This window comes from Vulpes lagopus, chromosome 2 (assembly GCF_018345385.1).
Source record: "Vulpes lagopus strain Blue_001 chromosome 2, ASM1834538v1, whole genome shotgun sequence".
NCBI classification, from domain to species: domain Eukaryota; kingdom Metazoa; phylum Chordata; class Mammalia; order Carnivora; family Canidae; genus Vulpes; species Vulpes lagopus.
In genome coordinates, this window is record NC_054825.1 from 40,874,721 (window position 1) to 40,886,987 (window position 12,267).

The following is a 12,267-nucleotide window of genomic DNA, read 5'->3' on the forward strand; positions in this document are numbered from 1 at the left end:
TGTAGCTACCAAAACACTTAAAATTATACGTGCAGCAAATAAAATAAAATATTAAAAAATAAATAAATAAAATAAAAATATACGTGTAGCTTGCATTATATTTCCATTGGACCACACTGCCTCAGACAGCCATACTCTCATAATGGGTCTTCACCCCTGGGAATCCATCACCTGGGGCTCCCCACTCCCCTGGGCTCCTAGTAGAAAGACGGAAGGCCCAGGGACAGGTCATACATTGCAGTTACTGTCACCTTTAAATAGTAACTTCTTTTATTTTTTAAACAATTTTCCATAATTGCTGGCCTGATACAGTGTTTGATTAATTACATCAGAATGACCATGTTTTTCACCTGAATGTCCTAGAATGAGTCCTATGTGCTACAGTGGTTTAAAAAATGCTTTCATAAATTATTTTTTTTTCTTTTTATTATAAAATTTTTATACAGAAAAGTTGAGAGAGAGGGGTTCCTGTCCTGGAACCCCTGCCAGGATCCACTGCATTTTGGAGTCACCTCCTCTCCCCTGAAGCCCCTTGCGTGGGTGGAAAGAGAGACTCAAGCACAAAAAGAGTTTCTTAAATTGAGGAACTCAGAGGGGAAGAAAGCCCAGCTGGGAACAGGAAAAGCTGGGTTAGGGTCCTGGCTGGGTCACCTGGGGGCCAGTCCCTTGAACCTAGTGGGGACAGGGTTAGGAACCAGTTTGCCTAGGGACTGATTTTACAGCTTGGACATGTTTCTAAACATCTCTGGACCTCAGTTTCCTTTCCTGTAAGATGGAGATAATGTTACCACTTCGTTCATGAGTGTTCAGACCATCTATTCGTTAACATCATGCCTACCTTAGTGCGAGCGCTATGTGTGCATCCATCATGTTGGTTCTGCTGCTGCTGCAGTTAACCTTCATCACAGACTCTCTGCATGCCCTCCCTGGCCAGTCACTGCTTGGTGTGCTAGAGTTGCTGCTAAGATAGACAAAATGAGGGTGGACCAAAAATAAACATTATGAATAAACACATCACATATATACATAAATTATAATAAACACATAAATTATATGTGTACTGGATTGTGATAAGTGCTGTGGAAAAATTAAGGCTGGGAAGGGGCATGGGTTGCAGTGGGTGATGACGTTTAAATAGGTGATCAGGACAAATTCCCTAAGAAGGTGACATTTGAGGACAGACCTGAAGGAGGCAAGGTTGTGTCTGGGAGAACAGCTCCCCCAGGCAACAGCAAGAGCTGTTGGTGCAAAGACCTTCAGGCCAGGGTGTGCCTCGTGGTTTGAGTAATGGGAGTAATGGCTGAGAGCTAAGGAGAGAGCAGCCATGAAGTTAGAGGAGTAGCTGGAGGGCTGGGGAGAGTGGGCTGGGGCAGGGCAGGGAGTGGGGGGGAATGGCTTGGAAGATCTTCACGAGGACTCTGCTAACAGGGGCACTTTTTGCTTTGAGGGCAGGTGTGTGAGCTGGTTTGGGTCTTACTGGGCCATTGTGGCCGCCATATTGAGAACAGACCATAGGGGTCTGGAGACCATGCCAGTAATCCAGGAAGGATGGTGGCTAGGACCAGGTCCAACAGTGAACAGTGGTCAGATTTTGAGTATCTTTTGACAGAAGAGCCAGTGGAACTTACTGATAGGAATAGATGTGAAATGTGAAAGAGCAGAGCTGAGGATGTATCTGGTTTCTGCTTGAGTAGCTAGAAGAGGGAGTCACCCTGACCAGAGAAGGGCAGGGTGGGGCAGATCCAGAGATGGATTTTGTTCTTGCTAAGTGGAAGGTGGCTGGAGACATCCCAGTAGAGCTGTGGGGGTGGGCAGTGTTTAGTGAGTCTGGAGGGCAGAGGACAGTGAACTTGGAAGTCAACAGCATGGGGATGGCACAGAAAGTCCTGAGACTGCATGAGCCCCCCAGAGGACAGTGTGGATCACTCTGGGGAGCAGGGGAGGGAAAAGGTGACCTCAGTTCTCTGCTGAGGTACCCGATTGCCCAGCACTGAGGTGGGAGCACAAGAGGAAGCTGGGATGGTGGACAAGGTCGTGATGATTTTCAGACCGGCCATTCTGTGCCTGTGGGACATCACACACGTGTAGAATCATAAAAGACATTTAGACTCAGAGGAGGTATACATTTGGTTGCTCCATATCTGATTCTTAACTGGGGGCAGCTTTGGCCCCCAAGGGACATTTGGCAACCTATAGAGATTTTTTTCGGTGGTCAGCCTGGGAGGGACAGTCTGCTGTGAGCATCCGTGGCAAGCGGTGGGGGATGCTGCAAAACTCCTCCTCTGCACGAGACCACCCACCACCACCACAAGGAAGAAATGTCAGTAGTGCTGAGGTGGGAAAATTCTGCACTCTATTGTATTTAGTTGAAGGTGATAATAAAAGTGAGCATTTAAAGAGCACTTGCTAGAGGCCTGGTGCTAAACTAAGCTCCAGAGAAGGTAGCAGCCAACCTAGATTTTCTTCGCCCTCCAGGGGTGTGACTGACACTTGGGGAGGGTAAGGCATTGGGCTCCCCCTGGTGGAGCTGAGGGCACACCCCAGGTCAGGCTCAGCCCTGTTCAGGGAGTCCTCAGAGGCCTGTGACATGTATCAGGATGGAATGGAAGCACAGGGGCTGCACAGACTGTTTTTAAAAGGACACGGAAAAACCTAAAACAGGAGCACGAGACCCTCAGCTTTAATGATGCATGTCTTCCTGAAATAATTGGCTACTGCGATTTTTTTCTTTAAATCTCATACACCTCTTTCCTGAGCAGTAGAGAAAAAAGTTTGCATAAATAATTGAATGCTGTAGAAAATCCCAGAGTTTGCCTTAATGACCTATTTTATCTTCCTTGCATTCCCCTTTGCTTCCAGAAGAGGGTTTGTATTATAAATAGAGAATGAGTGCATATTTGAACAAACCTTGGTTTGAATCCTGGCCCTTCAACTTGCTCGTGAGCTAAATATTTAACTTTTCAGGGCTTCAGTTTATTCATCTGGGTCAGTAACACTCCTTCCTACGGTGTTCATGAGGACTAAGTGTGACTATGTGTGTTAAGCACCTTGCACAGTATTTTACATGTAGTAGATCCTTAAAAGTGGTAGCAGGACTTTCACTTCTAGAGAACATGGAGCCTACCACCGTCACGGGTCCTGGGGCCTAGGAAGTGTCTTTGGGGACTATTGTTCTACCCACCGCACTATCCAAAAATAAAACATGGAGAAAGGAGAATTTAACAAGAACAAACAAGAGTATCAGTGAGCTGTCAGATAACTTCAGGTTTGCCTAATATACTTGAAAGCTCAAAATGGGGAGAGAGGACAGAAGAATATATTTGAAGCTGTAATGGCCCCAAATTTCCCGAATGTTATGAAAACTATAAACCCAGAAATCTAAGAAGCTCAATGAGTCCTAAATACTAGAAACATGAAGAAAACTATACTGAGGCACATCACAATCGGATGGCTCAGGAGCTGAAAAAGAAGAAAGACACATTACATGCAGAGGAACCAACATGAAGGGGTCTGCAAATTTCTCTTCAGAAACAATGCTCGAAGAACACTTACCAGACCGTACTCTGGGGCAAAACCAAGTCCTCAAGAAATTCAAATCATACATGTGTTCTCTGACCACAGTGGAATTAAATTAGAAATCAGTAACAAAGATCTCTGGAAAATTCCCCCAACTTGGAGACTAACACATTTCCAGATAACTCATAGGTCAAAGAAGAAATCTAAAAGGAAGTTATTTTGAATTGAAAATGTTTTGAGCTGAACTAAAATGAATACTACACAACATACCAAAATTTGGGGGTTTCTGTAAGCATTACTTAGAACAAGTATAGCAGGGGATCCCTGGGTGGCGCAGCGGTTCGGCGCCTGCCTTTGGCCCAGGGCGCGATCCTGGAGACCCGGGATCGAATCCCACGTCGGGCTCCCGGCGCATGGAGCCTGCTTCTCCCTCTGCCTATGTCTCTGCCTCTCTCTCTCTCTCTCTGTGACTATCATAAATAAATAATAATAATAATAAAAAAGAACAAGTATAGCACTGATCACTGTAAGCACCTAGAGAAAGAAGACCTGATTCAACCCGAAGTAGACAGATGAGAAAAAGTCCTAAAGATTAGAGATGGAATCAGTGAACTAGAATAGACATTTGCAGACTACAACCTGTGGTTGGTTCCCTCTTTTTGGAAATGAAGCTTTACACAAACACAACTGTGCCCCTTGGTTTACATATTGTCTGTGGCTGCTTTTTAGCTATAATAGCAGAGTGAGTGGTTATGGAAGAGACCATATGGCCTTACAACCTAAAATATTTACTGTCTAGCCTTTAAAAGTTTGCTGGGGTTGCCTGGGTGGCTCAGTTGGTTAAGCATCTCTGCCTTGGGGTCAGGTCATGATTGAGCCTCAAGTGGGCCTCCCTTTTCAGGGGGAGTCTGCTTCTCCCTCTGCTCCCCTCCCCTCACTTGTATGCTCTGTCTCTCTCAAATAAATAAATAAAATCTTTTAAAAATTTTGCTGGGCAGCCCCAGTGGCACAGCGGTTTAGCACCGCCTGAAGCCAGGGGTGTGATCCTGGAGACCGGGGATCAAGTCCCACGTCGGGTTCCCTGCATGGAGCCTGCTTCTCCCTCTGCCTATGTCTCTGCCTCTCTCTCTCTGTGTGTCTCTATGAATAAATAAATAAAATCTTTTTAAAAAATTTGCTAACCAGAAACATATTAAACAAAATCTATAAAATAAGAAGCTAGGTTTTTGAGATCAAAAAAATTGGTAAGTCTCTTGCAATACTGATCAGAGGGGAAAAAAGAAGAAGATACAATTACCATCAGAAATGAGAGGTGACATTACTACAGATTCTTCAGATATTTAAAGGATAATAAGGATGTTTTATAGATAACTTTCTTCCAATACATGTAACAACTAAGATGAAAGAAATTAATTGAAAAACACAAACTACCAAAGCTCACTCAAGAAGAAATATACACACACACATATTTTTAAAAGATTTTATTTGTTTATTCATGAGAGACACACACAGAGAGAGAGAGGGAGGCAGAGACACAGGCAGAGGGAGAAGCAGGCTCCATGCAGGGAGCCCAATGTGGGACTCGATTCTGGGTCTCCAGGATCATGCCCTGGGCTGAAGGTGGCGCTAAACCGCTGAGCCACCCGGGGCTGCCCACGTGTATATATTAAAGAAATTGGATTTGTTATTAAAAACCTTCCCACAAAGAAAACTCCAGGTCTAGGTGGCGTTACCATTGCATTTTATCAAATTTTTAAAGTATGAAATAAATAGCAATTGTACATGAACTCTTCCCAAAAAATAAAAAGAAGGAAATAGTTACCAGCTTATTCTGTGAGGCCAGAGTGACCCTGGTACCAGAACCAGATGAAGACATTCTGGCGAGAAGTGGAACTCCTGGAACTCCGGTGTGTGCTGGCAGGAATGTAACGGTGACGTCACTTGGGAAATCAGTTGTGGCTGTTTCTTAAAAAGCTGAAGGTAAGTATATGAAACTACGCAGAAATAAACACACGAGCCGGCTTGGAGCGTCATCGGGGCAGGACTCTAGGCCGGGGCACAGCTGTACATGAGTGCTCCTGCCTAGCTCTGGGCGCGATGGGTCCAAGTTTGGTGGGAAACTTGAATGAAGCATATGGGACATGAGTGGCTCTCTTAAGGGAAAACGAGAGGTCAAGATGAGGTACAAAAGTGAGGATTTATTTAGGATAAGCAAGTAACTACATCAAATTCTTGGAGTCCTGGATCTCTTTCTCCTGAGTCATCTTGAGACACCGGTTCAGAGAAGCTTCTGTAGAAAACCTCCCTGCTGGCATTCGGCTTCCCCTCCCCACTTTCCCCACCTCAGTGGCAGTGCCCCCACCCTGTGCTATGGGGTGACCACTGCAGGCCACTGAGTCACCGGCATGGCCTCTCTGTCTTTGGGCTCTGCCCCGGCTCCGCTCCCCTCCGCCTCTGCAGCCCTGCTGCCCAGTAGCTGTGCGGGCCTGAAGGAGCAGGGCTTGTGTGTGCAGAGAGGGCTCCAGAAGGCATCCTGGGCTCCTGACGAGCTTGTCTCCTTGTCTCCTTGCTCACCACAAGCTTGCTCCTGAGCTTTGGGACACACGGGCCTCTCCAGCCTCCTGGTCTGCCTGGATGCCACACATCCCATCGGTGAGGACACAGCCCATCTGGGCTCTAGCTCTCAGAGCCCTGCCCTCCGCTCTGAGGTCCTTGGGGGCTTTGCCATGACCGCTGTCAGACTGGCCCATGTGGGCTGCTTTGTCCATGAGTGGTGACAAGAGCATGGGCTGGGTCAGAGCCCAGAGCGGGGGGCCTTGGAATTCCAGGTGTTGAGTTCAAGCACGTTCCTAATCCCTCTGTGCCTCCCTTTGCTCGTCTGTAAAATGCAGGAAGTAATAGGACCACAGAGTCTTTGCAAAGATGAAAGAGTCCTAGGAGGGCTGGTGTGTCCTTCAGTCTTGTCCACCTAAGGGTCTGCAGCTTCTAGAAGAGTCCCAGGCCGGTATCAGGCACTCAGGAAGCACTTGCTCCTGTCTGGTCTCTGGCCTGGGGCTGCAGGCTCTTACAAGGGGTGTGCCGGGTCTCACAGTTCTCCCTAGCTGCTGCCCCATACCCTCAAGAACCCAGGGCCCTGGGACTCACACCCCACCTGCAGATGGTCCTGCTGAGGGTCTGAGGCTCTGCGGCCAGAGCCAAGTAGATGGGGGAGTTACATAGTGCAGGATGTTGGGGATGAACAAAGACAAGATCGTTCTTGAACACTGCTTCAGTCCTATAAAGTTCAGTACAGATGCATTTTGGGTACATCCCAAAGATCCATTCACTTACATAAGAAAATATAAGAAGCACTGAAGCTGCCTTAGAGGAAAGGTCACCTCATGAACATCAGTCTGAGTTTTCTTGTCCTTCCATCCTTAGGTACCAGTCCAATGTCTAGCTGTGAGTAGGGATAGGTGGAGAATTCCGGAGCGTTTGGCTCCATGCTGGTTTAATATCAAGCCTCTGTGATGTTGCTACTTCTGGAGAACCAGGTCTCACCTTCAGGCTAGCTGAGGAAGGCAGGCTGTCATGTCAGAGCCTGAGGTAAAAGCACAGAGTGAAGCTGCCCTGCGTCCTGAGGAGGTAGAAGAAAGCTGATTTAAAACAGAATACACCGTGAGGCTGCTCTGGGTTACGAACTTCTCCCAGCTAGCCTCAAATCTGCTTTTTCCCTAACTGTGTGTGTGTGGGGGGGGGGAGGGGGCAGAGGGGCTCTAATGATTTCTGGTTTGATGTGGCAAAGAGCAAGGCTGAACATGGAAACCTGGGAGGGCCCCCAAGGCAGACACGTGAAGTGTGAAGGGTGGGTGTTCCCAATCCAGAACCCGCAGCCTGGCCATGGAGGGCAGGGCTGGGAGAGGGGCCTTGTCCCACAGCAGGGAAGAAGAGGCTACCAGGCATCATCGGGGTGGGAGGCGCACCCTGCTGTCCACACAGGGGCCTTGCAGTAAGCCTGTATCTCCCTGTCTTGCAGGTGGTGTCGGGGAGCGGGAGAAGGTGCCGGCCAGCCCCGAGGCGCTCCTACTCATGGCCAGTTCCCAGCGTGACATGGAGGACTGGGTGCAGGCCATCCGCCGGGTCATCTGGGCCCCACTTGGCGGAGGTACTGCCCGTAGATCTCATGCTCACCCTCTAGAACCCTTGCCTTCAGGTAATCATGCCCCTCCACCCTGCATGGAGCCCGTATGACCCCTCTCACTCAGGGCTCACTGTCTGTGTCCCGAGCGCTGGCAGCGTGTAGACCACGCTCACTTCCCCGGCTGCCAGCCCTCAGGAATCACACCTCCCGGGTACCAGGTGGGCAGCAGCAGGGGAATCAAAACATGCCCTCTGCTTACTAGAGTCCTGGGGTGTGTGCGTGCTCGCCTCCCTGCATCCAGACCATGCTGGGTAGGTGTTCGTGATGTGGTGTGCACTAGGGCACTAGGTACAGTGCCCTTCCCTCTGCCGTGCCTCACTGCAGCCACACAGGGCCGTGGCGCTGCGCACACAGCCTGCACCCACTTCCTGATCTGAGAGCTGCACTTGCCATTTACTCACTTACACCTTTATTAAAACCACGTATCAGATGCCTGAGATGTACCCAGTCGTATTCCAGGCACTAGGAATTCAGTGATAAGCGAGATAGAAGATTCCTCTACCCTCCCATCCCATCCTTCGCCCAGCAAGAGATAGACAATAGGCAAGTAGAGGTGTCACATGATGTTGAGTAGAGAGAAACATAATGAAGTCAAGCTAAGTAGGATGATAGGGGATGCTGTGTTAGATGCTGTAGCCCAGCCAGCTCAGGGAAATGGCCAGGAGGGCCAGGGGAATGCCGGGTGAGGAACATTCAGTCAGAAGAGGCAGGAATGAGAGATGTGAACACAGAATCTCAGGAAGGCCAGCGGGTCTTAGGATATGAGGACAGGAGATGTTACTGGAGCCTTGGGCACGTGGTGGGGATCTTAGACTTTGTTCTAAAGTGATGGGGCATCAAGGAGGGCTCTGAGCAGGAGATAGACATGACCTGACTGGGATTTGTAAAGGGCCCTCTGGCTGCCATGTGAGAGGTGGAGCAGAGAGAGATGAGGAGATGCAGCAGGCTGAGACAGCCATCAGACTGGGGCAACGGGAAGCACAGGCTGGCCTGGGCATGGAGGAGATGGTGAAGAGCTACCAGCCACAGGTGTATTCTGAAGGCAGAGCTGCTGGGTTTGCTGAGGGACATGGGGTGCAAGAGAAGGGAAGGTTGGCCCCCAGCTGTGCAGCTGCTGTCTCTGGAGGTTGGTGTCCCTCCATGGTCATCGTGAGAAGAGCTTTGAGAAGGGGTCACCTGCTGGCTGGGCTGAATGCGGAGACCAGGAGCTGCTGGCTTGTGACCGTGCAAGCCATGGATGTCTCCTGTCCCCCCAGATGTCTGGGAGTGTACAGTCCAGGCTGGGCACAGGCTCACCTCGGGGGGCTCAGAACCCATCTCCAGACCAGTGTGCCCGATAGGCTGGGCCCCTTCTTCACCCCGTGCCTCGCCAGCTCTCCTCGGCCCCTCCTGGCTACGGCCTGCCTGGCCACCTTTCCTAGAACCGTGAGTCTTCATGTAGCACAGTCGATAGAACTTTGAGAGTCCGTTTCTTCCCTGTGCAGCATACACAGCCTCACAGTGTTGGCCACAGCCTCCCTGCCTGCTCATGACTGTGGCACCTCCCACCCAAAGACCCTAAGCCCACCCGGGGATTTCTGCAGCCTTCACAGATGTCCTTCAATGCAGGGTAGTGGAAATTGAGCCCCTAGAACAGAGCAGAGCCCAGGAGCAAACCCTTGTGCCTCTGGATATTGATTTATGACAGGTCCCACCGGGGACACAGCGGGGGAAGGAGAACATCGTCACGATCTTAGGGGACAGAAAGATTTTTTGCAGGAGTTACAAAAGTCATTCATCTTTTAGGAAAAGGTTCATAAATTATACTTCACAGAAGGAAGAGTGTCTGTTTTTAAAAGGTAGACCAGGAAAGTGAAAAGACAAGCTTCTAGGGTGGGAGAAGGTGTTTGCCACACACCCCAAACAAACAACTTATTCCTCAAACTCCTGTACATCAGTAAGGCAGAGACAGACAAGCCTGTAGAGGCTTGGGCAAGAGACTTGAGCAGGCTTTTCACCCAGACACATCCTCATGTCCCGTGAGCACGGGCAGTGGTGCTCAACCTTGCTAGTGATCAGGGCAGTCACCACCTGAAAGATTAAAAGAAGAAGGCAGGTGGTTTGCAGTGGTGACGTGGACAGAGAGCTATAGGCACTGCACGTATGACTAGGGAAACCTGCATTACCTGTGAACGTTCATGCTACGCACACCTAGGCCCCCGCAGATCCACTGCTAGGCATGTCCCAGGTGGAAATATGTGCACAAAGGGGCACCTGGCCGGTGCAGTCAACTCAGCATCCAACTCTCGATTTTGGCTCAAGTCATGATCTCAGGGTCGTAAGATTGAGCCTATGTCCAGCTCTGCGCTTAGCATGGAGTCTGCTTGAGATTTTTCTCTCCCCTTCTGCTCCTCTCTCCATGCTCAATCTCTCTCTCTTTCTCTCTCTCTCAAAAAAAAAAACAAAAAACAAAAAACAAAAAAAAACATGACAGAGATGCTGGGGACTTATACATGTCACATGTTCACAGCAGCCTTACTCATGATGGCCTGATACCAACCCAGTGTTTAGGAACAATACAATGGATAAATGCAGATGACTTGCCCTTGCAGCAGAAATGCTACAGCAATGAGGGAAAATTAACTACAGGTCTACCTAGCAACATGCATGAATCGTAGACATACCATGGGATAAGGGAAGCCCAGGAACCTGCTATACGGATGATTCCATTTCTGTGAAGTTATAAAAATAGGGGAGAAGGAAACTGTATTACTTGGAGATAGGTAATTAGGCAGTAGAAATACAGAAAGGCAGGGAAATGAATGCTGTACAAGTCAGGGTAGTAGCCCTGGCTACACAGGCTTCATTTTATAATAATGTGTTAATCTATACATAGATGCCTTAGGTACGTTTCTGGATGTTACATATATTTCAGTATATAAAATATTTTAAAAAAATAAGGAGAAACTGAAGGCCAAAGAGACTACAAAACTTGTAGTCATGCATGCATCCCAGCTAGTCAGGGATCAAGGCTGAGAAATGGGGGTGCATGTTCTGACCCTGGACACCAGGCTTTGACTCAGACCATGCAGGGCGCTGGCACAGCCCATCGACACAGGGTGCTGTCTTCCGGCCACATGTCTCTCTCTTTCTCTCTCTCTGTGTCTTTCTCTTGCCCCCTTCCTCCCTTCCTCCTCTGTGCTTGCCCACAACTGGGACCCTTTGCAGAATCCCACATTAGACCCCAGATCTGACCCTCCCTCAGGCCCCTGGCATTTATCAAATTTCCCAGCCTGTGTGCTGAAGAGCTTGTAAGAATTAAAACAGGAACCGTCATCAAAGGTGCTTACCTCCCTTCTACCTGAAGCATAGAGGAAATGCAGAAATCCCAGGGGGTAGCAATGGCTGACATGTCTGGACAAGCAGTGGGTACTGGCAGGTGGGCTCAGCAGCCTCCGCAGGCTTCCTGGCAAAGCTGTTATTAGCCTGGGTTCCCCTGGAAGGGAGGCTTGGGGGATAAGTCCTTCTTTCACTACAAATCAGGGAGTCTGTGAGCCCTTTCAAGCTGTTTGTTCTGGCAGAGAGCGGCCACCTCTGACAGACAGGAGTGGGCAGTGTACCTGCCACCATCAGGGGAGAGCTTGGCCGTCCCCACCGAGAGACCTGGGGGCAGGTGCACGGGCTCAGCCGAGCCTGTTACTGTCAATGGTCTGCCCAGAGGAGTCCCCAACTGTAGGGCCTCTTGTCTGGGCATGCATGCATTCATTCATTCATTCTGCTAGTCACTCATTCACTTAAGGATGTGTTCTAGGGGCCGGAGAATACAGCAGTGAGCAGGGCAAACAAGGTCCCGGCCCTCCTTTGTGAAGTGCACACTCTAGAAGAGAAAATAGGTAGCAGGTAGGATAAGGAAGCCCGTTGCAGGTTAGACAATGATGTGCTTAGTGGAGAAAGGTAAGGTGGGGAGAGCAGGTGAGAGTGATGGGGGTCGGAATTTCATGACCTCTGAGTAAAGGAGATGAAAGGGTGAATTGCATGTATATCTGGGCGGAGAGTTTTGGAGGCAGAGGCAGCAGCGTCTGTGTTGGAAGAGCAGCAAGGAAGCCAGTGTGCCTGGAACAGACTCTGTGAAGATGGAGAGAGCAGGAAACAGGTCAAGGAGGCAATGAGGTGTAAATCAGTAGAGCCTATCGTCACGGTGACAACTCTGGCGGTCTGTGGTGCCATGGGTGGGTTTTGAACAGAGTGGCAGGGCCTGGTTTGGGTTCTAACAGGATCCCTCCAGCCATGTGTTGAGAACAGATCAAAGAGTGAAACAGGGAGACCAGTTAGGAGCTCATTATACAATAATGCCAGTGAGAGATGACGGCAGCTTGGCTCTAGATGCTACTGGTGATGAGAAGAGACTGAATTCTTGATATATGTTAGGGTAAGGCAGTCATGTTTCCCTGCTGGAATGGGAGAAACACATAGAGAATGAGAGAAGTCAGGGTAATTAGCCATTGACTGAGATGAGAAAAACCACAGGAAGTACAGTGTTTGGAATGAAGACTGAGAGATCGCATTGGGGCTCAGTCTGAGATACCCGTTAG

The 12,267-nt window shown here is 49.2% G+C and overlaps 1 protein-coding gene across 9 annotated transcripts in view; it reads left to right on the top strand.

Moving 5' to 3' along the window:
• Positions 1-12,267, top strand: part of ARHGAP22 (Rho GTPase activating protein 22) — a 136,257-nt gene that overhangs the window by 98,025 nt on the left and 25,965 nt on the right. For 4 of the 9 annotated variants that reach the window (XM_041745054.1, XM_041745055.1, XM_041745057.1 and 1 more), the window contains one exon: positions 7,532-7,708. The exons of 1 other annotated variant lie outside the window; for it this stretch is intronic. In XM_041745054.1, coding sequence (XP_041600988.1) covers positions 7,532-7,708 — 177 coding nt within the window. Of the gene's footprint in view, positions 1-5,251; positions 5,497-5,527; positions 6,169-6,321; positions 7,102-7,531; positions 7,709-12,267 lie in introns of those variants that run through there. 4 more of the 9 variants (XM_041745061.1, XM_041745063.1, XM_041745062.1 and 1 more) reach the window with 4 other exon arrangements.